This window comes from Zingiber officinale, chromosome 3B (genome assembly GCF_018446385.1).
Source record: "Zingiber officinale cultivar Zhangliang chromosome 3B, Zo_v1.1, whole genome shotgun sequence".
NCBI lineage: Eukaryota > Viridiplantae > Streptophyta > Magnoliopsida > Zingiberales > Zingiberaceae > Zingiber > Zingiber officinale.
The window spans coordinates 93,234,008-93,259,280 of record NC_055991.1 but is presented as its reverse complement, the minus strand read 5'-3'; the positions used below and the strand labels follow the sequence as shown (position 1 = coordinate 93,259,280).

Genomic DNA, 25,273 nt, shown 5'->3' with positions numbered 1-25,273 from the left:
TTTAATTTATCCTCATTCGAGGACTTCTTACACAGGGCAATATTTCCCTTGATATTGACAACATATTGTTTGAGCTTATAAATTCCACCATAGGCCCCAGGGCGTAGCATAGATGGTGGATACATGACATCTCTGGCGTAATGACCAGGAGTCAATTCTCAGGAATTAACGACCTGGGGTTTACCCCACCATACGCCTAATGTCTATGTACCTGCATGTACCTCCCTTCATATCCGTGAGGCTGACACTAGGGGGGTCGTTAATGTAGTGGATCTATAATTTTTTTTATAAATTCCACCACTAGTAATTTTTTGACACAACTTACATTTCAACTTATCCAAATTTGTAGAATCCACCATCTCCGTAAATTTTCATTCAACATCATTTGAATTACGCTTCAAAGGAGTAGCAATCGACGACATTGAATTAGATGCCTACGAAGATATAGTACCCGACATTTTACTACAAGTTAAGCATTTAAAAAATCATTAATAAAGAACATACATGCAATGATTATCAAGCATTCAAAAAACCATATATGACAATTCTCAATTCAAGGTAAGCAATAACATACAAGCTTTAAATAATAACATACAATTGAATTTTATTAAGTATAAACCAATGGCTGGAAATAAAGAACATATAAACAATGGTTATTGATCCTATCGGAAAGCTGAGAAGACGAACCTGTCGGAATGACATGTTTGGAATGTTTGACCATATCTCCATGACTCGGAGGGTGAGCTGGCTCCCGTGTTGACTGAGTCGTCAGAAGGCTCCTAGTCAACACTACCTGTAGCCAGTGATCAGGTTGTCTCAGTCCCTGGTCCCCCGATGCTCGAGGCATGTCCCAAAAAATATATAAGCAATCACATAAAATAGAGCAGTGAAATAAGTAACGAGTACGAGAGCGTACCCTCGCCCTGGGGGACCGGGGGGGTGCCCTCAGATGGTTCGGTGAGCTGATCGCGATGATGATCGAGTCGTCGCGACCCATGTGTCCACCAGGCAGCGTGCAAGCCAAAATATGTCCACGGCTCACAGGCCGGAATACAACACATACCAGCGACTCATAGGCCGGCTGGTAAAAATGTCTCACCATCATAATAGCAATACCAAGGGGTTGAACACAACGGCTCGATGGCCGGAAACACAACAGATGTCCGGAAACACCGCGGTGGATCGGATATGCGTTGAAAGTGGTGGAGACATCGACTGTACCGCCGTCGGAGTCGACTGTAGAACCGCCGGAAGCGGCAACATCGGCTGGGAGAGGCGGCGGCGGACGCTGTAGGCGGCGGACGCTGTAGGCGGCGGCGACCACTGTAGGATGCACCAGATGCGGGAAGGGGCGGAGGTGGCCGCAGGGAGCGGCGCCGACCGTCGTGGGCGGTGATGTCGGCTACAGGAGGTCGCGGTTGTGCTCCTGGGCGAGGCTGGCGTGGAGAAGGGAGAAAGGAGAAGGAAGGCGACGCCCGGAGCGACTGCGTGCGTGAGGCGGGGGCGCAGCTCGTGAGGAAGTTAGCGACCTAAAGGGGAGCTGCCGATATGCCGATGTTCTCAAGCGGAGGCAGCCACTGTGGCTACAGTAGGTGCCGACGGCGGACTGGCAACAAGGAAGAAGCCCCGCAGGTCCAGCGATGAAGGAAGAAGAGAGATGGCTGGAGGAGCCAGAGGCTGGTGACGTGAGGAGGAGGAGAAGGAGAAGGAGAAGAGAGGCGGTGGCGGCCGGCGATGGCGCCGACGAATAGCAGGAGATGAGGAGGAAGAAGACCCTTTTCGTGTTGGCGGCGGCCCCCCTCCTCCTGTTTACCTTGGTGAACAGTGCTCTTTAAGCACCCAAAAACTCTAAATGTCAAAAGACCAAAACACCCCTCCCCCTTCTCCTAATCCCTACTTTGCCCTCAATCTGCCTCTGCATCACAAGTCTCCCTTTTAAGTCTAGTCGAAGGAGGCGTGAGTCCGACTGATTAGACAATCTACCGCCAAAGCTGAATCACTTTCGATAATAGAATTGAATCGTTGAACCCATAATGCCACACAAGTGGTCACTATAGTAATGGTGTCGCACGAGAGATGATAGCGGTGTTGAGCGAACAACGAAAAATAGCACCGAGATGATAACCAAACAAATGTCGAGCGAGCGGCAAAACAATAAGCGAACGATGAGTAAAATGATAGTCGACCGGGCGACACACGAGATGACGAGCAGACAGAGCGGACGAACGATGCCGAGCGCGCGACCTAGTTCAAGCGTGCGACTGAACGGACGACTGAGCTATACCGATCGGATGGCTACGAGAGTGCTGACCGAGTGGCTCAAAGAATGGATAATTAGGCGATCGTAAATTGTTGTCCCGGCAATTGAGTAGCGCTGAGTGGGAGGATGTCGAGCGGATGAGCGAGGCCGAGCACGCGACCGCGAAGAGCCCGATCGGGCAATCGGAAGTATGTCAATCGAGTGAGCAGACGCCGAGCAGACGTTGCCGAGCGCGCGACCGAGAAAGCATCGGTCGATCGACCATAAGATGTTGACTAGACCATTGCGAGAATGTCGAGCGCTTGACCAAGTGATTTAAGTGTGGCCAAACGGACGGCTGAGCGATACTAGTCAGATGACTATGAGAGTCCTGAATGAGCGACCCAAAGAATGTTGACCGAACGATCATAAACTGCCAATCGGATTGACGTAAAATGCGATCGGGAGACCGAGCGAGAGGCAAAGCAGCGCTGGGCAGGCGTGGAGCCTGAAAACTAAGCGAGAGCATATCTCGTGAAATCGAATGCGAACGGAGACGAAAGTCGTGAGCCGAACGAGCACATCGTGCGTGAACCGAACTGGAGTGTAGCTCGTGAGTCGAAGGCGCATGGAAGCGAAAGTAGTGAGCCAAACGGGAGCAGAGCCTATGAGATATTATGGCCCGAAACCAGCGGAGATACTCTCGTTCGTGACCATTAGAGGTAGCTCGACCCCGAACGGGGGAGATAATCTACTCTGATGCTCCGTGACCAATGAAGACCTTTCGACCCCGGTCGGGAGAGATATGAGATCCGATGAGCTGGTCCAAGACCAATGAAGATCACTCGACCCTGAACGGGGGAATAAGGAAATATGATATGCTGATCCGAGACACAATGAAGGTCACTCGACCCCGAACGGGGGAGATAAGGAAATATGATATGCTGGTCCGAGATCAATGAAGACCACTCGCCCTTGAACGGGGGAGATATAAAATCTGACATGCTGGTCCGTGACCAATGAAGACCACTCGACCCCGAACGGGGGAGATATAAAATCTGATATGCTAGTCCGCAACCAGTGAAAACTGCTCGACCCCGAACGGGGGAGATAGAAGATCCACTGGTGACAATCGCTCGACCCCGAACGGGGGGAGATTGAATATCTGATAAGTGCTGGAACCCTAAGGTGTTTTGATGTGATCAAACAAGCTAAGTTATGTTTTGCGTTTATTTAACCCTTGTGTCTAAGTGTGCAGGAGCTTAGGAACACAGGAAGTCGAGCGAAAGACGCGGCTAGCGAGAAGGATGGCACGGGGAGAGAGCCGACGGGCTCGGTGCATCCGAGGGGCGAGGTGACCGCGGAAGAGTACACTGGTGGACGAGAATAACGTGCACGGCGTTCGAGGGACGAGAAACCGGGAAGAAAGGCTGCTCGAGGAGAAGGTCGGAACTTGGGTTCGGGTGAGCCCTATTCCGGATGGCCGAGATCACCCAAGCTAGCGGAGCCGGAGTTGAAGACCCGGACCGAGACGAGCTGAATCGAAGCACAGCGACCGGACGGGAAAAGTCAACCAGAGTTGACTTTTGGGGTTCGGGGTGCCCGGAGCTGACAGGGGCGCCCAGACCCCTCCGCAGCGCCTGGAACCCTCCGGGGTGCCCGGACCGAAGATGTTGACCAGATCGAGTCAAACTCGATCTGAACGTTGGGGGATAAAGTTTTATCCCCCCAGGGCACCCAGAACCCTTTCGGAGCGCCCAGACCAGTGCTATAAATATAGCACTGGTTTGCACAGATCATTTAATTCACTTGTAATTCAATTCTTTCTGTGCTTTCTATTCTTTTGTACTGTCAACGCTGTAAGAAGCTACTCCGCCCAGAGGAGAATCAGATAGTGCGCCATCTTTGCCTTGGATTAGCAATCTTCTGATTGCAAACCAAGTAAACCCTCTTGTGTCTGATCTTTTAATTTAGTCTCTTCTTTTTTATTACAAGTGTTTGTTAATTAGTTGAATATCCGAGAAATGTTTTGTGTTTAATTTTTGTAGGGCAATTCACCTCTCCCCTCTTGCCGGACTCCAAAGGGACCAACAATAAGCTGGTCTGAGACCAGTGAAGACCATTCGACCCCGAACGGGGGGATACATGCTCTGATAAGCTGGTCGGTGAAGGCATGGATTTAACGTCGTCGCTCGACGGTCTTTAAGGCAGGGTTTTTATAGTCACCGCTTCGACTCTAGGGTTTAACGTTGTCGCTCGACGGTCTTCAAGGCGGGGTTTTTATAGTCGTCGCTTCGACTCTAGGGTTTAACGTCGCCGCTCGACGATCTTCAAGACGGGGTTTTTATAGTCGTCGCTTCGACTCTAGGATTTAACATCGTCGTTCGACGATCTTCAAGGCGGGGTTTTTATAGTCGCCGCTTCGACTCTGGGGTTTAACGTCGCCGCTCGATGGTTTTCAAGGCGGAGTTTTTATAGTCGCCGCTTCGACTCTAGGGTTTAACGTTGCCGCTCGATGGTCTTCAAGGCGAGGTTTTTATAGTCGCCGCTTCGACTCTTGGGTTTAACGTTGCAGCTCGACGGTATTCAAGGCGGGGTTTTATAGTCACCGCTTCGACTCTGGGGTTTAACGTCGCCACTCGACGGTCTTCTAACATAACTCAAACCCGGTCGATCGGCGCGGGAGTCTTCAACAATGAGCTCGTAGCTCTAATAAAATATAAACCCGGTCGATCGGCACGGGAGTCTTCGACAATAAGCCCGTGGCTCTGATATAATACACACACCCGCCCGATTGGCTCGGGGGTCTTCGACATCGAGCCCGTGGCTCGGATATAATACACACCCGGTCGATCGGCTCGGGGGTCTTCGACATCGAGCCCGTGGCTCGGGGGTCTTCGACATCGAGCCTGTGGCTCGGCTATAACACATACCCGGCCGATCGGCTCGGGGGTCTTCGACATCGAGCTTGTGGCTTGGATAATATACGCCCGACAGATCGACACGGGGTCTTCGACATCGAGCCCGTGGCTCGGATAATATACGCCCGGCCGATCAGCACGGGGTCTTTGACATCGAGCCCATGGCTCGGGTAATATACGCCCGGTTGATCAGCACGGAGTCTTTGACATCGAGCCCGTGACTCGGATAATATACGCCCGGTTGATCGGCACGGGGTCTTCGACATCGAGCCCGTGGCTCGGATAATATACGCCCGACCGATCGGCACGGGGTTCCTCGATCGAGGAACTAGGGCAGATCATATAACTGAAAGAGAAAAAAATAACGCAAAAACTGACCGAGGTCATGAGGATGGTAGAATTTTCCGACGTCATCCATCTTCACATTCCAGATCAGGTATGTTCCCACAGACGGCGCCAATTTGATCCTGTCAGGAAGCTGAAAAGACGAACCTGCTGAAATGACGTATCTGGAATGTTTGACCACATCTCCATGACCCGGAGGGTGAGCTGGCTCCCGTGTTGACTGAATTGTCAGAAGGCTCCTGGTCAACACTACATGTAGCCAGTGACCAGGTTGCCCCGGTCCCTGGTACCCCGATGCTTGAGGAATGTCCCAAAAATATATAAGCAATCACATAAAATAGAGTAGTGAAATAAGTAACGAGTACGAGAGTGTATCCTGGCCCCGGGGGGCACCCTCGGATGGCTCGGTGAGCTGATCGCGATGATGATCGAGTCATCGCGGCTCATGTGTCGACCAGGCGGCATGCAAGCCAAAATATGTCCACGGCTCACAGGCTGGAATACAACACATACCAGCGACTCATAAGTCGCCTAGTAAAAACATCTCACCATCATAATAGCAATACCAAGGGGTCGAACACAACGGCTCGATGGCTGGAAACACAACAGATGTCCGAAAACACCGCAGTGGATCGGATCTGCGTTGAAAGCGGTGGAGACATTGATTGTACCGCCGTCGGAGTCAACTGTAGAACCGTCAGAAGCGGCAGCATCGGCTGGGAGAGGCGGCGGCGGACGCTATAGGCGACGGCGACCACTGTAGGATGCGCCAGATGAGGGAAGGGGCGGAGGTGGCCGCAGGGAGCAGCGCCCACTGTCGTGGGCCGCGATGCCGGCTACAGGAGGTTGTGGCTGTGCTCCTGGGCAAGGATCGCGTGGAGAAGGGAGAAAGGAGAAGGAAGGCGGTGCCTGGAGCGACTGCGTGCGTGAGGCGGGGGAACAGTTCGTGAGGAAGCTACTGGCGGCGGGCTATGCACGCTGTGACATAGAGACGATGAAAATGGTGCCATCGACCTGGAGCGGCCTGAAGGGGAGTTACCGATATGCCAGCGTTCTCAAGCGGAGGCAGCCACTGCGGCTACAGTAGGTGGCGACGGCGGACTGGCAACAAGGAAGAAGCCTCGTAGGTCCAGTGATGAAGGAAGAAGAAAGATGGCTAGAGGAGCTGGAGGTTGGCGACGCGAGGAGGAGGAGGAGAAGAGAGGTGGTGGTGGTCGGCGATGGCGCCGGCGAACAGCAGGAGATGAGGAGGAAGAAGACCCTTTTCGTGTTGGCGGCGACCCCCCTCCTCCCGTTTCCCCTAGTGAACAATGCTCTTTAAGCACCCAAAAATCCTAAATGTGAAAAGACCAAAACACCCCTCCCCCTTCTCCTAATCCCTGCTTTGCCCTCAATCTGCCTCTACATCAGTTATCATTTAGCAAACATACAATTTTACTAACATGGTAGAAGAAAAGTTCTCTACGACTGCGGCTAGAAATGAAGGAACAAGGGCTACTTTCCTTTCATTGTTGGCACTTGGCAACCTCGGTGACAGCAAGCTCCTTGATGAAGACTGAAGGAGAAAGAGGCTAGGGCAGCAAACTCCTTATTGCTCGTTGATTTTTTAGAAGAAGGGGAGGGAGAAGAGGCATCAACTAGGGCAGGTTGGAGAAAAAATGGGATGAAGAAGAAGAAAGGGAGGGAGAAGACGATGAGGTTTAGGGTTTAGAGCGGCTAAAAATCCCATTAAAAGTTTAAAATAGAACCCTATAATTTATAAATCCATGTTTTCTGTTTTTTCCTTCCCCTTGAATCTATTAGTTGATCGATTGGTAGTGTTGAATCCATCAACTGATCGATTCAAGGGGAAGAAGTTTGTCACGAAAAACTGGCTAAATCGATTAGTTGATCTTTTCGACATGGTTTTCACAATAAATAGAACTGTGTTGATAATCGATTTGGCAGGATTATGTTTGTTGCGAAAACCCTGCCAAATCGGGCGCTGCCGAGGAGGTGGCACCCAACGACATCCTAGGCGACTGATTAATGCCTCATCACCTACCGTCGTCGTTTTGGCAAAAGGCGAGGCGGTGGGCTACCAGCGACCGCATGGCCGAAGATTTTTTAATACTATTAATTACTAGTATTCTTTCCATATTATTACTTGTTGTGCTAATGTTGTGATGTAGAAAAATCATATGGCTGAAAAAGAGGGCTCCAGGCGCTCGGGCATACTCCAGGTGCGACACACTCCAGGCGCCTGGAGGTCCGAGTGCCCGAAGATAGTCCAAGCGCCCGAAAAAAGAGGCGAAGCAGCGGGCGATTGGATGAGGTGACACACGCTGATTGGCCAACCTAAAAAACCAACCTTAAAAATTCAAAATATTTTTAAAACTTTTTTTTAAAAAAAAATCTTTCTAAATTTTTTTTTTAAAACCTGTTTAAAATATTTTTATTTTAAAAAAAAATATTTAAGGTTTTTTAAAAAAAATCTTTTAAAATAAATTAATTAAAAAAATTAAATTAATAGAAAATTTAAAATTAATTAAAATTTAAATCCAAATTAATAATTAATCATTATCAATCTAAAATAAATAATTAATTAAACAATCCCAATTTAATTATTCTGAAAATTAATTAATCACAATTAATTATTAAAACATAAATTTAACTTAAATTAATATTTAATTAAAAGTTTAATTTAAATTGGAGCTTAAATTAAATTTAACTTAATTCAATTAAAATTAATTAAAACTTATTAAGTTAATTAACTCTAATCAAATAAGTACTAAATTATTGAATTGAGTGAAGCAAATAATAGTTAATCAATATTGATAATCATTAATTCAACTAGTTTTATGTAAATTATCAATCCAAAAATAAACCTATTTATTAATTAAATTAAATAAACTTAATTTGAAATTAAAAATTTAAACTTAATAATTTAAGCTTAATTAACTTAATTTAAACTTAAAAATTTAGACTTAACTTATTCTAAACTTAATTAATAAAATATTAGTAATTAATTATTTCATTTAGCCTGAAATTTAATATTAATTTAATTAATCCAATCCGAGATTAATTTTTAAGGAATAATTGATTAATTCTTAAGTTAAACAATTTTATTTTTATTACAATTAGAATGAATGAATAGAAAATATTAATTTTTTAACATAATATATTTTTAAAAAATTAGTATTCCCAACACTAAGTCCCTTAGATACTTAGGTAGAGTTTCTTATAGTTAACAAGAATAATCAGAGGTATCAAGTTAAGGAGGAGTGCCAACATAAGGGGAAGGATGTACTTTGAAAATATGTTAAGCAAGTTAATTAATACACCTTAAACGAACACAAACTTTAATATCAAATTAAGGAGGAGAAAGTATTTTAAAAATATATTAAGAAAATTAATTAACATACCTTAAACAAACCCAAGTATTAAATTAAGGGGTAGTGCCAAATAAAAGGGGAGAATACATTGTAAAAGTATTTGCTTAGAAAAATATTTTTAAAAAATCCTCTTATTTAAATTCTTATTAAATATGTTTTTCAAAAATTTTCCTACTTGAAAACCATTTGGAAAAGAATTTTCAAAATTCAAACTTTTTAAATTCCCTTAATTAAAATTACTTATTTTGAGAAAAAATACTTTAAAATTTGCGTTACAAAATATTTTAAAAATCTTATTTTTAAACGGGCTGAAAATTTATATTTATTGAAAAACTTTATTTTGAAAGCAATTAAAAATGTTTTGAAAATATCTTTAGAATTTTTGAAAAATATATTGAAAATATTTTTTCCTGAAACCACTTTTGCAAAGTTGAAAATTCATTTGAAAAATTATTTACAAGATTTATATGCCAAATTTTTAACATATTTGTAAAAGTATATATTACATTCAACTCTCTAATTGGTTTTCTGAATATAACACTTAAATTAACTTTAATTCTTTTTTATATATGACAATGGTGGAGAGTAAGAGTAAGGGTTAAAGTTAAGAAAATTAAATAACATATTTCTTGGACTTAATGCATAATGCTTTACTTAGGGTTTTAGACTTAATGCATATTTTTTGGACTTAATTAGGGGTGTAATCGAGCCGAGCTGAGTCGAACTCTTGAATGTTTGAGCTTAGCTCATTTATAATCGAGTCGAGCTCGAGCTTTATTTAACGAATATATTCATGGCTCATGAGCTTATTCGAGCTTTTATCGAGTCTAAATGAACTTAATAAATATAAATTATAAATTTAAATATTCATTAAAAACTAAATTATATATTTAGAGAAAATTATAATATTCTTATTAAAATTTATAATTTTATTCTAATAAATAAATTTAATATATTTGTCTATATTTTTCATAAGTAGAGTGTAAAATCTATAAATTCAATATCAAAACTATTATTATTTTTATTTAAAAATTGATTCATGAGCTTAATGAACATGTTCACGAGCTAACGAGCCGAGTATTGTGAAGTTTGAGCTTGACTTGTTTATCTTAACGAGCCTAATTAAACGAGCTCAAACGAGCTTTTATCGAATCAAGCTTCGAATAGTTCATGAGCGGCTTGGTTCATTTACACCCCTAGACTTAATGCATAGTCTTTTACTTAGCTAGAAAGGGCTTTATTTTCCTAACTTTAACCTAGGTTGTCATTACATCAAAAGGGGAGAGATTGTGAATGCAAGCTGTAACAATTATCAAATTTAGATTTTGATGTATGGCAAAGGTTAAAGTTAGATTATGTTATGATCTGATCCTTTTACCAAGTGTGTAAGATATGAACTCGATGAGTCTAGAGGACTGAAACACCAAGCTGAAGTCTAGCTAGGTTGATAGCTAGCATGAAGTCTAGATTAGTTGAGATCTAGCAGGAGGAAGACCAGTTGGGTTGACAACTGGCTAAAGTTTAGATTGGTTGAGATCTGTTAGGAAGTCCTGCTGGGTCAAGGGACCTGACATTAAGGAAATCTACGATTGGTAAGTGAAAGTAAGCAACTGGAGGAGAGATCTAGTGAGGGCGCATTCCGACCTAAAACTTCAGTGAAACATAAAGTCAGGACCGGACAGTCCAGAAACTGTCAAACATTTAATTACTACTCTTCTTTCCATATTATTGCTCGTTGCACTAACCTTGTGATACAGGAAAATCATGTGGCTGAAAAAGGGGGCTCTAGGCGTCTAGACACAATCCAAGCACCCGGGAAAGGAGGTGAAGCAGTGGGTGATTAGATGAAGTGGTGCATGCTAATTGGCCAACCGATGCCACAATCCGAGCGCTCGGAGAAGTATAAAGTTTCGAAGATGAACTTTTGACGAGGTGCATCCACGTCAACACTCTAGGCGCCTGAGGGTGTTCCAGGCGCCCAGAGATGGCCTATAAAAAGGACTTCGACTAGCAATTCGAGTACAACATTCGCTCTGATTTTCGTTCTTACGCGCTACTCCAAGAAGACTCCGACGACATCGAAAGGCTACTCCGACAATCAATGTTCAAGCAATTTCTTCTCCTGTTGTCAGTTTTTTTATTTAACCGTTCTTGTACTTAAACTTTGTAAATATTTTCAAATTGATAGTGATTGCCCAATGAAAGTACTCCACAAGTATGAGCCTTGGAGTAGAAGTCACCGAAGACTTTGAACTAAGTAAAAAAGACTTGTGTTAGCGATTATCTTTGTGTTCTTCTTTCCTTCATTTATTTTTCACTTTGTATTCTCATGAGTTTAGAAAAAGCAATGACCACTATTCACTCCCTCTCTAGCATCTTTTCTATCATACCGATACGGGATGTGCAGCATAAGATGGACAACATATCAAAACTCATAAATATATATATATATATATATATATATATATATATATATATATAGTGTTGATATTGTGCGCGATGTGCACAGTGCGCGTCACGCACAATATCAAGTTTCTTTTTTTTTAATTATTTTTTTTATATTTTGAATTTAAAAAATTCAACATTTTCTTATATAAATTTCTAATACATTAATATATCCCCTCAACATATTACAATACTCAATAAATACTTAAATTAATTTTATTTTAATTTTTTTTAAAACCAAACACTATAACCTAATTGGGAAGCCTGAACCCTAGAGGTAAAATATAAAAAAAAATAGCTTTGATACTATAACCCAAAGCCTGAACCCTAGAGGTAAAATCTAAAAAAAAATAGCTTTGATACTATAACCCAAAGCCTGAACCCTAGAGGTAAAATATAAAAAAAAATAGCTTTGATACTATAACCCAAAGCTTGAACCCTAGAGGTAAAATCTAAAAAAAAATAGCTTTGATACTATAACCCAAAGCCTGAACCCTAGAGGTAAAATCTAAAAAAAAAATAGCTTTAATACTATAACCCAAAGGCTGAACCCTAAATAGCTTTAATACTATAACCCAAAGCCTGAACCCTAGAGATAAAATCTAAAAAAAATAACTTTGATACTATAACCCAAAACCTGGACCTAGAAATAAAAAATTTTTAAAATTTTTTAATTATTTTTTTAATTCAAAAATAAAAAAAAAACTAAAACGATTGATATCCTGCGCGCGCACACAGTCGCGCACTGTGCGGGCGCGCAGGATATCAAAACCGTATATATATATATATATATGACCTAGACGAATACATGTATACTCCTACCGGGTTAACATCCCATAAAAACGCAGAAGAATTGTTAGAATTTGAACAAAATGAAAAAAAAATTACATAGATTAGAATGGGATTGGGAGCTATACTTTGATGATGATCAAAATATAATTGCTAGAAAACTCCCACAAATAAATCTTATGAATCCCGCTGAGTCATCAGGGACATCTCGACCATCTGGGCCAATGCCCTTAAACATACCTCCATTAGCCACACAGTATCCTGAAAGTTCCATGGGGACAAGGGATTATGGCCAAGGGCATCCCCCTAGAACTAGGATTGCTCCATACACCAATAATAATCCATTACTTAGAACAATAGGAAAAAGACGACCACCAGAAATTACTTATTTTGGAAAAAACTCTGTACTATTAAATATAGCAGAATGCGATGATCCCCAAATGTATGACACATATCTAGAACAATGGATTGTTTCAGTCCAAAGGGACTATCAAGCAAAACATGAAATTGATATTGAATCAGGTGAAGCTATGATGCGAATAGGAGAAAATTACTTAGGAGATGTAGCAAGAGCTGTATGGGAAGCATATAAACAAAAATTTCCAGAAGACATTGTTAGAATAGCAGCCCAAGGAAATAATATTCTAAATTTTTGTTATACTATACATCGCCTGTTAACGGCTAAAGATGCTAATACAGGCTTAGACCTAAGACAAAGAGAAGCAATGAGAGACTTAGAGCAATTGCAGCTTCTAAGTTGGAACTGGATCAAACCATTTTGTAATGATTTTTTGGCCCTAACAGCAATCTCAGGAAATTATTGTAATCCTGAATTAGGAGAAAGGCTGTTTAGTAAACTCCCAGGAGATTTAGGAAAAGAAATCCATAGAGCATGGGCAGATATGAAAGTACCTCCACAATACGATAACATAGGAATAAGAATACAACACATTATAGCAGTACTGAAAGAAAAATGTACCTACATACAAATACAAAAACAACTTTAAAACCAACATTACGGTTTTTGTAGTCAAATTTATACTCCACAACAATACGGAGCTAATCCACATAAACAAAATAAAAGAAAAGGAAAACAACCTCATAAACCTAATATACAAACAAGACATAAGGGAAAACCAAAGAAAACATATTTTGTCCGAAAAAGTAATGAACAGAAATCCTACCTAAATAAAGATAAACATGTAAGAAAATATAAACCTAAGAAAACATATGCAAACACCATCACATGTTTCGCTTGTCATGAACCAGGACATCTTTCTTCAGCATGTCCTACAAAGAAAAACCTTTACACAAGAGAAGCACAGTTAATAAATAGTACAAACATGGATCTAGTAGAAATCCAACCAGATGTTTCAGACACATCTTCAATATACTCAATAGTCTCAATTGACGACATAGAAGAAATCCCATCATCCTCAGACTATACCTTAATAAATTCTTTCTTACATTCACCAAAACAAATTAATAAATATAATTTCACTACAGACACATTACAAGAAGATTTAAGTGACTTAGAAGAACAATGGGATGAGATATATCAACCATTTGATATGATGCTCAGACAGGTATTATCACCTGCTTTGGATACCTATCCTGACTGCCCACATCAATGGACTTTAAAATCATGAACTATTAATGTACCTTGTTTTCTCTGTGGTTATTATCCTTCCATAGACAAAAGAGGAAGGTGTACCTTGTGTAAACAACAATGTTGCACAATTTGCCTAGAGCAAAATTTTGGTATTTCTATACCAACATCTATAAGTTCAGGACCCCCAAGAAATTTACTCCTTGAGACAAGAATTGCAATATACAAATTGGGAAGCTGAAGAATGTAAAAATCACATTCAACAATTATTAAAACTCGGGGCTATCCAACGTTCTACCTCTAGACATAGAAGCCCTGCCTTCATAGTAAACAAAGGATCTGAACAAAAGAGAGGGCAATCCCGAATGGTTTTCAATTATAAAAGGCTTAATGATAACTGTCAAGAAGATGGATATAAAATCACAGACAAAGATCAATTACTAAATAAAATACAAGACTCAAAGTGGTATTATAAGTTTGACATGAAATCTGGGTTTTGGCAAGTAAAAATGCATCCAGACTCAGTAGAATGGACAGTTTTCTCCTGTCCAGAAGGACATTTTGAATGGCTAGTAATGCCTTTTGGTTTAAAAGTAGCGCCACAAATATTCCAAAGAAAAATGGATAATATATTTAGAAACTTATCCAATTGTACATGTGTATATATAGATGACGTATTAGTTTTTTCTAGAACAAAAGATGAACATTATGCACATTTACATCTTCTTTTTAACCTATTTGAAACCCACGGATTAATTATCTCTAGGAGTAAAATGAAACTAGCCGTAAACCACATTGATTTCCTAGGAGCCGAAATTGGACAAGGGAAAATAACACTACAACCACATATTACTACTAAAATCCAAAATTTTCCTGATAAAATGGAAGATACAAAAACACTTAGATCCTTTTTAGGTCTTTTAAACTATGCTAGACAATATCTAAAAGATATTGGAAAAATCAGTGGACCTTTGTACAATAAAACATCACAAAGAGGACAAAAATATTTTAACCAACAAGATACAGACTTGGTTAGACAGATAAAAAATATGGTAAAAAATTTGCCTGAATTAACACTACCTCTTGATACAGACTACCTGATTATAGAAACAGATGGTTGTGAAACAGGATGGGGAGGAGCTCTTTACAGAAAGTCCAACAAATATGATCCTAAGAATACAGAAGCACTATGCAGGTATGCTTCAGGACAATACAAAGAAAAAGGCCGACTGACTTCTTTAGACTATGAAATTTTAGCTGTAATTTATTGCCTTGATGCTTTCAGACTTTTTATTTGTAGCAAAAGAGAAATCACAGTCAGAACAGACTGTGAAGCTATTGTAAAATATAGCCAACAAACCAAAGGCCTTCGAAAGGGCCTTAGTACAAAAAGATGGTTAAAATTTACAGACACTATTATTAACAAGGGATTAACCATCCAATGGGAACACATTAAGGGGAGTAACAATTCTTTAGCAGATACATTATCTCGACTATTACACTAAACTTTGACATTAGCCTTGCAGACATGGATACACAAAAGAAAGTCAACACTTTCACAATGAAAACTATGAGATTCGGGAATCAAGAACTTCAACAATTCATCCGTTATGAAGAACAATTTCATTTTCCAGCCAGAGAAAAATTAGACCACATACAAACATGTCTTCTGGACAACATATGGAAAATTCCCACAATCCCTGGTGGCACAAAGTACAAAATAGCCATAATCAATGCTGTGGCAAATTACTTTCAAACAACAATACAAAAACCAGTTGGAAAGAAGTTCTCCTGTTATGTAGTTTACTCAGGTTCCCAAGCAGGAGTATATTATGACTGGGAAGAAGTGACAATTGCTATTCAAGGATGTGCAACTCCCTCATTTCGGGGTTTCTATTCACTAGAAGAGGCTTTTGAATATGCCAGAACAGTCATTGGGCCCAATTTCTTTATCAGTACCTTACTAAAAACAGGGGGTAAATCACCTATGGAAACAGATCAGCCAGAAAAAGCCCAAGAGAGACATGAAAAAACATATGCACAGGCTATTACAACCTTTTCAAATAAGGCACAGCCTAAGGTTCATAGGCCGAATTATTTAACATTGGGACAATTAAGAACTGCTGCAGCTGCCACCTCCAGACAAAGAAATTCAGAAGCAGTACTGTTGGGCCTACCCACCACTATTCCGGATGAGATCTCTATTTACATAAGGCGTCTTGCAGAGGATTCTACTTTTCAAACCTTTGCGGAGCTATGTGAAGCCTTGAAAATATTACATCAAGAACAAGTCCCAAAGGGGATGACAATCATCTATGAAGGAGAGAGCAGCCCCAAATTGAAATGCAACAAAAGAACCAAAGCCTGTGAAACTTCAGAAAAATATGGATGCCAATGTCATCTCCTATATGCTTTCCGAAAAGTACATATCAACATGGATACATATGAACCACCAACCATTAAAGGAAGAGTCATTACTCCATTCCTTTTAATGGACTATGGTTTGCTCTACAAACTATGGGTACATGACCCTGACTCTCTCCAGGACTTTCCAAAGAAACTAGGACAAATCATAGCTATTGCCCTAGAAGAGGAAGAAACATTTGTTGTCTGCACTTTTGAAAGTTCACCTCCAGAATGGGTAGGTCTAAAAATTGAGCCTGCTAGACACCTTATCAAAATAGATATTGATGACCTCATATATATATATATATATATATATATATATATATATATATATATATATATATATATATATATATATATATATATATTGTTGTCTGCACTTTTGAAAGTTCACCTCCAGAATGGGTAGGTCTAAAAATTGAGCCTGCTAGACACCTTATCAAAATAGATATTGATGACCTCATATATATATATATATATATGTCCCATCTTAACTTTCTCCCTTGGCTACATACAAGTTTGTCTTATTGCTGACCCGACCTATGGACCAAGTTGGGCATGAAGGTCAGATACCTGAATTCACTCTAGGTGCCCCAAGTCCGCAAAAGGTTTTTTTTATTTATTTCTTGGGGTATTTTATATATGTTTAGCGTTTAAGATTTTAGAATTTAGGAGTTGAGTTATAATAAGTTTGAGTCAATAAGATTTTCCCTCTAGGGTTTAAGCTTCCCTTTTGAGTTATAGCATTTAAAATTAAAAATTTTAGATGCTCATAGGGTATATTATATGCATTTAAGGTTTAAGATTTTAGGATTTAATGGTTGGATTATAATAAATTTAAGCTAATAAAATTTAAGGGGGTGTTTGGTTAATGGATTTGGGAATGAGGGAATGAAATGAAAAAGAAAGTGTTTGGATTGTGGGTTTAGGAATGATAATTTGGGAAGGATTTCTAGATTTATGGGAATCAACCAAATTTATATAATTAGGTGGGTTTCATTCTCATTCTCATTCTCATTCCTATCATTTAATCAAATGCCATCTAAATTTTTCTTTTGAATTATAGTGTTTAAAATTAAAAATTTTATACTTAGAGATATAATGTTCGTTTTTAAAGAAATATTATTTTTTTTAAAAAAAATATAGCTATCTAAACATTGTATCGCACCTTAGTCCGCGACATACAATCAACAATGAGCACAGATCTCTTGGACTATTTTTTTGTGGTTCAAGGGATGTGCCACTCGTATTTGCGGCCGAATCGTGGCCGCGATCCGACCGTAAATTGTTGCGATTCCTTTCTGGGTTCATCGTCATCACCAGGTTATAGTTTTTGTTCGGAGCGGACGACCGGAGGCCTCTAGTGGTAGATAAGTGACCTGGTTACTGGGCGTCGAGCGAAGGTGTCCTCCAGGCGGCCTTCGACCATCCGCTCTGAACAAAAACTATAATTTGATAGGGACGATGAACCCAGAAAAGAATCACAATAATTTGTGACCGAATCGTGACCACAATTCAACCATAAATACGAATGATATATCCCCTGAAAAAAAATAATCCAAAAAATACTACCTCACCGGCAACATGTTATATACATATTTTTCGATTTATTTTTTTATTTAATATTATAATCCAACTCTAAAGAAAAACTCTAAAGCAATTGCTTATTAGTATATATTTTAACTCCGGCACTGCCCGACTAATTTTTAACTCCGGCACTCTGAGTACTTTGAAAATAATAAAATTTTACCTAAAACAAAAATAGGGCTTGTGATTTTTCACTCTCTCTCTCTCTGCTTAAGGGTTTTGCTCTCCCGCCCTCTGCCCCTCGAGAGATCGAGAGACAGAGAGGAGCCCGAGACTCGAGCGAGACTCCATGGCTTCCTCCACTTCCCCTCCTCCGTCCTCCTCCTCCTCCATCCCCTACGACGTCCCTTGGGTCGAGAAGTACCGTCCTGCCAAGGTCTCTGACATTGTCGGCAACAACGACGCCATCTCCCGCCTCGAGGTCATCGCTCGCGACGGTAACATGCCCAATCTCATCCTCTCGGTAAGCCCCTTTTTCTACTACTTCCGAAACCCTACGTGAAAGCCCCATCTTCGCGGGGTTTCAGCTGTGCCAGCCTTGGTTAACCTCGTCGACTGCGATTCCAGGGGCCTCCTGGTACCGGGAAGACCACGAGCATCCTTGCTCTTGCGCACGAGTTGCTGGGACCTAATTACCGTGAGGCCGTCCTCGAGCTGAACGCGTCCGATGACAGGTGCCCTCTCTCGACATTTTGTCAGCGTGGGCTTTTTGATCTTCTTTTGTGAGCATTCGTCTTATTGCTACGGGATCTGCAGGGGCATCGATGTTGTCAGGAACAAGATCAAGATGTTTGCTCAGAAGAAAGTGACACTGACCCCTGGTCGCCACAAGATTGTAATTTTGGATGAGGCTGATAGGTAATTTGATGTCTTTTCTGTATTTTAATGTAATATCAAATTGAAAATATCGGTTGTGACTTATTCTTTTTGGCTCGATGTTGGAAAATACGTGCAGTATGACTTCTGGGGCTCAACAAGCACTGAGAAGAACGATGGAGATTTATTCAAATACCACCAGGTTTGCTCTTGCCTGCAACACTTCGTCTAAGATAATTGAGCCAATTCAGAGCAGATGCGCGCTTGTTCGCTTTACAAGATTGTCAGAGCAAGAGATTCTTAGCCGTCTTATGGTGGTTGTGGAGGCAGAAAAAGTAAACTCTCTTACGTTGTATTTAATTTAACAAATGCTTTCATATTGGTAATTTTCTATTAGCATTGTCACTCAATTTTTCACACATAAATGATGCCAAATCTGTTCCATTTTATGTAGTTCTTTAAAATAACTAGTGCTAAAATCTTGTTTTAATTTTTCACACACTCCCATGGTTATTGGTTTCACTATAATGTTTGTATACTGTTTTTTTGTAGGTTTGCTAGTAATGTACTGGTTAGTATTGTGCTAAATTCGATGCCGTTTCTTGAAGAAATCAGCATTTCATTCCATATTAAATGTGAATCTGACCTAACTGGGATATCTAGATTTGTCACAATAGTGTGACTGTGTTCTACACTTCTACTTGAGGTCTTTTGTTCTTTTCACTTTCCCTCAACTTGTCAAGTTGCATAGTCTTACAATTTTTTTATTCAACTTATCCCATGTACAAATGAAGGGGAGCCTTGGCACAACGGTAAAGTTGTTGCCATGTGACCAAAAAGTCATAGGTTCGAATCTTGTAAACAACCTCTTGCAAAAAGCAAGGTAAGGTTGCGTACAATGGATCCTTTCCCGGGACCGTGGGAGCTTCGTGCACTGGGCCGCCTTTTTTTTTTATCCCATGTACAAATAGTTTGGTGTATGTAAATTTGCCTTGGTTCTTTCAGTTGCTTAATCTCCTACCTTTCGTCTAGATTTTTGGCAAATTTCCAAAGGATGCACTGCACCCAGGTTTTTAGATTTACAAAATGACACACCATAATTTGCTTTTGTCCAAGTCACATGCCTCTTTTCACATTGCCAAAATACCTTGGCTTTGCGGGATTAAATCCTGTCTTCTAATTTATGAGGTTTAACATTTAATCATTTTGAACAAATCGAATTATCATTTGGGTTGTGAGAGTGAAATTTACAAAAATAAAGTTATTTTGAGTTAAAATAAGTTAAATGAAATTGTCAAGTTCCTTTTGCCAAATGCTAAGGCTATCAAGGAGCAAAAATATATTATTTTATGGTGGGAAATGAAAGCAGATTTAGATTCCTTGGAGGCCAAGGATGGTCTCAATTTGTGTTTTTGACAAGTGTAGGTTCATCAAAAACACCTTGATTACCTAGCACTTATCAAGAACATAAAATTAACTATATTTTTGGGCAGAAATATGGTTACATTATTTTTAACAAGTGCAAGGCCATGAAGATGCTTTTGCGTTACACCTTAATCAATTTTAACTAAAGAATCATACTAGAGCTTTCCTGTGAGTCTCAATTAGAATATTTCAGTTTTTTCTTTTATTGAAAAACACTTAAGCGTGCATTTGATTCAAGTTATCATGCATAACCTTGGTTATATTATTAGGTAATTACATAACCAAGGTTATGGGGAATAAAATATAGTCTAATGTTGTTTGGTTCAACATTTGGAATACTCATTATGGGAAAAAAAATTGGGATTTTTTTTTTTGTTATCCTTGGAATCACGTAAAACCTCACCCTTCTAAGGTAATCACATTTATATCCCCCATTTGTTGATGTGGCGGGCATGCTCCATTACCTAGGAATCACTCATTACTTGAATCAAATTGGATTAAATAACATAACCTTAGGTAGATGACCAAGGTGATCAACAATAACCTTCAACCAAACATACCCTAAGTGTTTTGGAAAAAACATTGACTTCCTTCAAAATCCCATTTTAACCCAAAAGAATTATAATCTGTAAATGTGACTCTCACGACTAATGGTATCTTTGAAGATAATTAAGTTTCAACCTAAAAAAAAAACCTATGCCAACGTATTTTATAAGAGGAGGGTACGGATTTAATAAAACCCAAAACTTAGGTGTGCCCTTTAATAAGTGTGCTTTTCTTCTTCTCTCAGTTTGTTGCTGGAAGCTAAAAATGGAATTTGGTTAACTGAAAACATTTTTATTGAGAACTAATTTCGATGGTTAATCAATAATGGAAAAGAGTGATAATCATGGAGGTGTTTTGTATCCAAAATAAAAAGGTTAGTTTTTCTTGTTGGCTGGGCTTTATGGTCGGAAAGAATACTAATTTGAAAAAAGGGTGTAATGTTGTGAATAGGAAATGTAATTTAGTATAATGTTATGAATAGAACACCCAAGCATAATAGCGTATAGATTAACTAGCATCCTTAAACTCCGTTGCATAACCATCTAACCATGCCTTGCTTATCACATAAAGAGATGATCTGCGACATCTAAGGAGGAGGAGGAGATTGTCTCTGAAATAAAAGATCAATAAAGGATAACATAATAACAAAAATATATAAAATAGTTAATCTAATAGTAACATCAGATTAATTAAAATGTGCATTATTATTGTTAATAATTAAATAAAAATATTTATATAATATATAAAATCCTTAATGTGATAATAATATCAAATTAGTTAAAATTGTATATTGTCATTGTTACTATCAATCTTACCAGCAATGATTTATAAAAGGAACAGAACAATAAAGCAAATACTGATATATATCATATTATCCAATGTGAATCATACAAGTATTATGATAGATATTAACTAATATGCATATTAATATATTGATTATTTTTCTTATACTAATATACATACTAATATAATCATATCTAACAAAGTATGGCTACCATGGAAGACACTACTAGAATTGGAGGAAGTGGTTTCAACATCGTATGAACTAGAGTTTAGGAGAGTGTAAGTTTGATAATCTTTACAGTAGTAGTAATGACTATGGAGGATATTAGAGAAGAGTTAAAGTGCAATGAGATTCATTTGGAAGAAATTGAGATACATCATATGTCTATTTGATGGCAGAAATATGTGTGCACTCAGGAAGTATGTGATCTCTACTATTCTACTTTACTATCTGTTTCACTTTTATCCACAATGTCATTATTGACACCAATATTTTGATTTTTCTCTGAATTATGTTTCCACCAACGCTAATGTACAACCTTGTATCTTAGTCATAATCGTATCACAATGGATGAGTGACAATCCACCTCAAATGTGGTTGGTGTGTTCATGAGACACTGGCTATTTGCAATATAGATTATATATTAATACTTAAATATCGTGTACCTATTCTTAGGTTAATTACTATTAAGGTCAAGATCCTCAAGAAAAAATGTTGTCCACATGTTCTCAAAAGATGTAAATGACGTTGCCTTGTATTCTTAGCACTAAAACGTGCTGCAACATTCTGTGTCTTGCTTTTCCACATTACAAGGTTGGATATACATACGAATTTCTGAAGTTTACTTTCTATCGATACAAGACTTAACATAATTGGCATAAAAAATATTAATGTTTATGTGTTCTTGCTTTTTATGAGCCAAAGCTTTGCATGGAGAATACCATATGATTCTTAACAATATGAATGCATCGCTAAGTTAAACAGCTTTGACGGATAAAATAGTTCCACATAACCACACTCTACCTATGTTATCGTACATCAATAGATGATCTACCCATTATAGGTATAATAAAGCAATACAACATGGCCGTCAAGTCATTTGTAGGTCAACAAGCTTGATATCCTCACACCTCAAATAATAACTCTGCATGGTCCTGCTTACTTTCGAGTCCATACCAACCTTATCATATCCTTACGAGCATGATATGTTTTAAAATTATCTTACTTGCACATTTTTGCACATTCAAGATTAAATTAGTCAAATTTGGTCAAATATGAAAAACCTTGTGATAATCATAAAAAGAAACAACAGATATAATAGGCTTTCCTCTTCAGAATGAAGCTTCCTTGTGTTCAATAGAGGACTTGCACATAGCTTCCATGCTTTCTTATGCACAACTGATGGTAAAAGATTCAGTGTTGTTTTTTTTTTATAATTTGTTGATTCTATGTCAAATCCAATAGGTCCCTTATGTACCCGAAGGCCTCGAAGCCATTATATTTACTGCTGATGGTGATATGCGGCAAGCTTTGAACAATTTACAAGCTACTTTCAGTGGATTTCGTTTTGTTAATCAAGATAATGTGTTCAAGGTACAATAAGCCTCAATATCCATCAGTCTTGAGAACAACATTGATGTGAACAACGCAATTTATTGGTATACTTGGTCTGCAGGTTTGTGATCAGCCCCATCCATTGCACGTAAAGAATATGGTTCGCAATGTGCTTGAAGGGAATTTTGATGATGCATGTTCTGGCTTGAAACAACTCTATGATCTGGGTTACTCCCCCACTGACATCATAACCACCCTCTTCCGTGTGGTCAAGAATTATGATATGGCTGAATATTTAAAGCTGGAATTTCTCAAGGTAGTTCGTCAAGCCGACACTGATTTTCTATTGTTCTCAAACTCTCTGCTTAACTATTCTCTTATTTCTTCTGAGTTCAGGAGACAGGATTTGCTCATATGAGAATCTGTGATGGAGTAGGTTCCTACCTTCAGCTCTCAGGTCTTCTGGCAAAGTTTGCGCTGGCTAGGGAAACTGCAAAAGCTCCATAAATGTGTATTCTCGTCGTCTGTCTTTGAACTGAAAATCTGTATTCATGAAGTAGCTAGTTCGATGATGAGACAGATGGAAGTTATGCAAACTAATACACCGGTATGCATATGAATTTAGTTCCAACTTTTGGTTATATTAGGTTCAGTTAATTTGTTTCTCGTGTTCCCTTGTCATTTAATTAGCTGCTAGGAATCTGTTAATGTTGGATTTTGTCCTTATATGACCTACCTAACCAGTCATCATATCTGTAAGTGTCATGTTTGAACATCTGGCCTCTCATGATTAGTGAATCTCTCGCCGCCTTTCCTAACTGTCCGGAGTTATTATCAAATCAGAAGTTCTGATTTGACTATCAGATATCTTCAAGAATCATACAATTGCAGGACTACCAGATATCAAATTGTGTGATTTTCCTTCCCATTACGGCTTCCCAAAAATTGCATATTAACATGCGAGTTTAAGGTTCTCTCTTCTACCCGAAATGAATCTTTACTTCGCCTCTGTGCAGGATCCTCTTTTACATCATAATTTTTTTTTATTGTTTGTATGGGAACAACAATCTTAATAGTGTGAGTTCAAGATAATTTTCTTTAGAGTATATTATTTATAATTAATAGTATTAGTTGATAAAAAACTATAAATGTATTAAATTTGAAATAATGAATTGTGAATGAAAAACATTACAAGTAAATGGCTTTTTGTTTTGGAGAATTAAAATCAAATAAGTGATTCAATTCTTATAAGTTTTAGATACCCATGTTATTATTCAAATGAGAAATATTGGTGAGGTATCGCCAATATGATAATGCGTGATTGAAAAATTGAAATCTTTTTGCGTATTGTGTAATTCATTTGCCCACTTAGAGATAGTTTATAGGATTGTGGTGGTAGGATCTACCATACATTAGGAATTAGAATCTTAGGTAGATGGTAACAAAATGCACATGTAAATAGTCTGATATAGATGAAACTAGTAAATTGAATGTTTTAGTAAAATAGGAAAAGAAATAACAACAATAATAAAATCTTATTCCACTTAATGAGATAGATTATATGAATTCTTTTATGTCATTTAATTTTATTCCTTATTATATCATTATTTATATTTAAGTAATTTTATCTTATTTTATTATTGTTAACTAAGTGTTTTTTATTTTCTTTGTTTGATATGCGTATTTGTTATAGTTTTACATCATCTAACTAGAATATTTATTGATCGTCTAAGTATATATTTGTACCATCTTAAATATATTTTCTCTCAATAAATATAACTCTAACTTTCTCTCTAATTACATCTATCTTAATATTTTCATTTTTACAACTCTTGTTTTTTACTCATGTGCTTGAGTCATAGCTTAAAATTCAACGTCGTTTAACATAACATATTTAATCACCGTTTTGTAGATTTTTTTTTTTAAGCTTTAGAGGTATTTTATGATCACATAAAATACATAACGCTTTCTTCCATTTCAATCATCCTCCTTATATTCTATGATATCTCCTATATCCTTCATCGTTTTACAAAAATAATCCTAAATACTTAAAGCTCTCAGTTTCGACCACTCGTCATTTTTTATTTTAACAATTGTCTCATTATATCTAATGTTGTTAAACTTAAATTTTATATATTCTATCTTTACTCTATTAAGTCTAAAACTTTTAACTTCTAGTATTTTCTGTCAAAATTCTAATTTAACATTTATTCTTTCATGTGTTTCATTTACCAAAGTGATATCATCTACAAATAGCATGCATCACGGTACTATGTCTTGAATATGTGAGTTCGTCCATGATTAGTGTAAAAAGATAGACTCAGAACTGATATTTGATGTAACACTATCTTTATTGAAAATTTTTCAGTTAATCCGTATGAAGTCTTCATTCTAGTCGTTACATCCTCATACATATCCTTAATTAGTTTAATA

The 25,273-nt window shown here is 38.5% G+C and overlaps 1 protein-coding gene across 1 annotated transcript; it reads left to right on the top strand.

Annotated features, from left to right (window-relative positions):
• The first annotated feature begins 17,893 nt into the window (after window positions 1-17,893).
• Window positions 17,894-23,503, top strand: LOC121967106 (replication factor C subunit 4). Its single transcript, XM_042517137.1, has 7 exons — window positions 17,894-18,178; window positions 18,283-18,389; window positions 18,472-18,573; window positions 18,671-18,866; window positions 22,751-22,879; window positions 22,962-23,156; window positions 23,237-23,503. Exons 1-7 carry the CDS (start codon window positions 18,005-18,007, stop codon window positions 23,345-23,347), a joined length of 1,014 nt encoding a protein of 337 aa, XP_042373071.1. The 5' UTR covers window positions 17,894-18,004; the 3' UTR covers window positions 23,348-23,503.
• The last annotated feature ends 1,770 nt before the right edge of the window (window positions 23,504-25,273 follow it).

Coding starts and splice junctions, on each gene's coding strand:
- LOC121967106 (XM_042517137.1), top strand. CDS start 18,005: ATGGCTTCCTCCACTTCCCCTCCTCCGTCCTCCTCCTCCTCCATCCCC. Junction 18,390..18,471: donor CTGAACGCGTCCGATGACAG/GTGCCCTCTCTC, acceptor CGGGATCTGCAG/GGGCATCGATGTTGTCAGGA. Junction 18,574..18,670: donor ATTTTGGATGAGGCTGATAG/GTAATTTGATGT, acceptor AAATACGTGCAG/TATGACTTCTGGGGCTCAAC.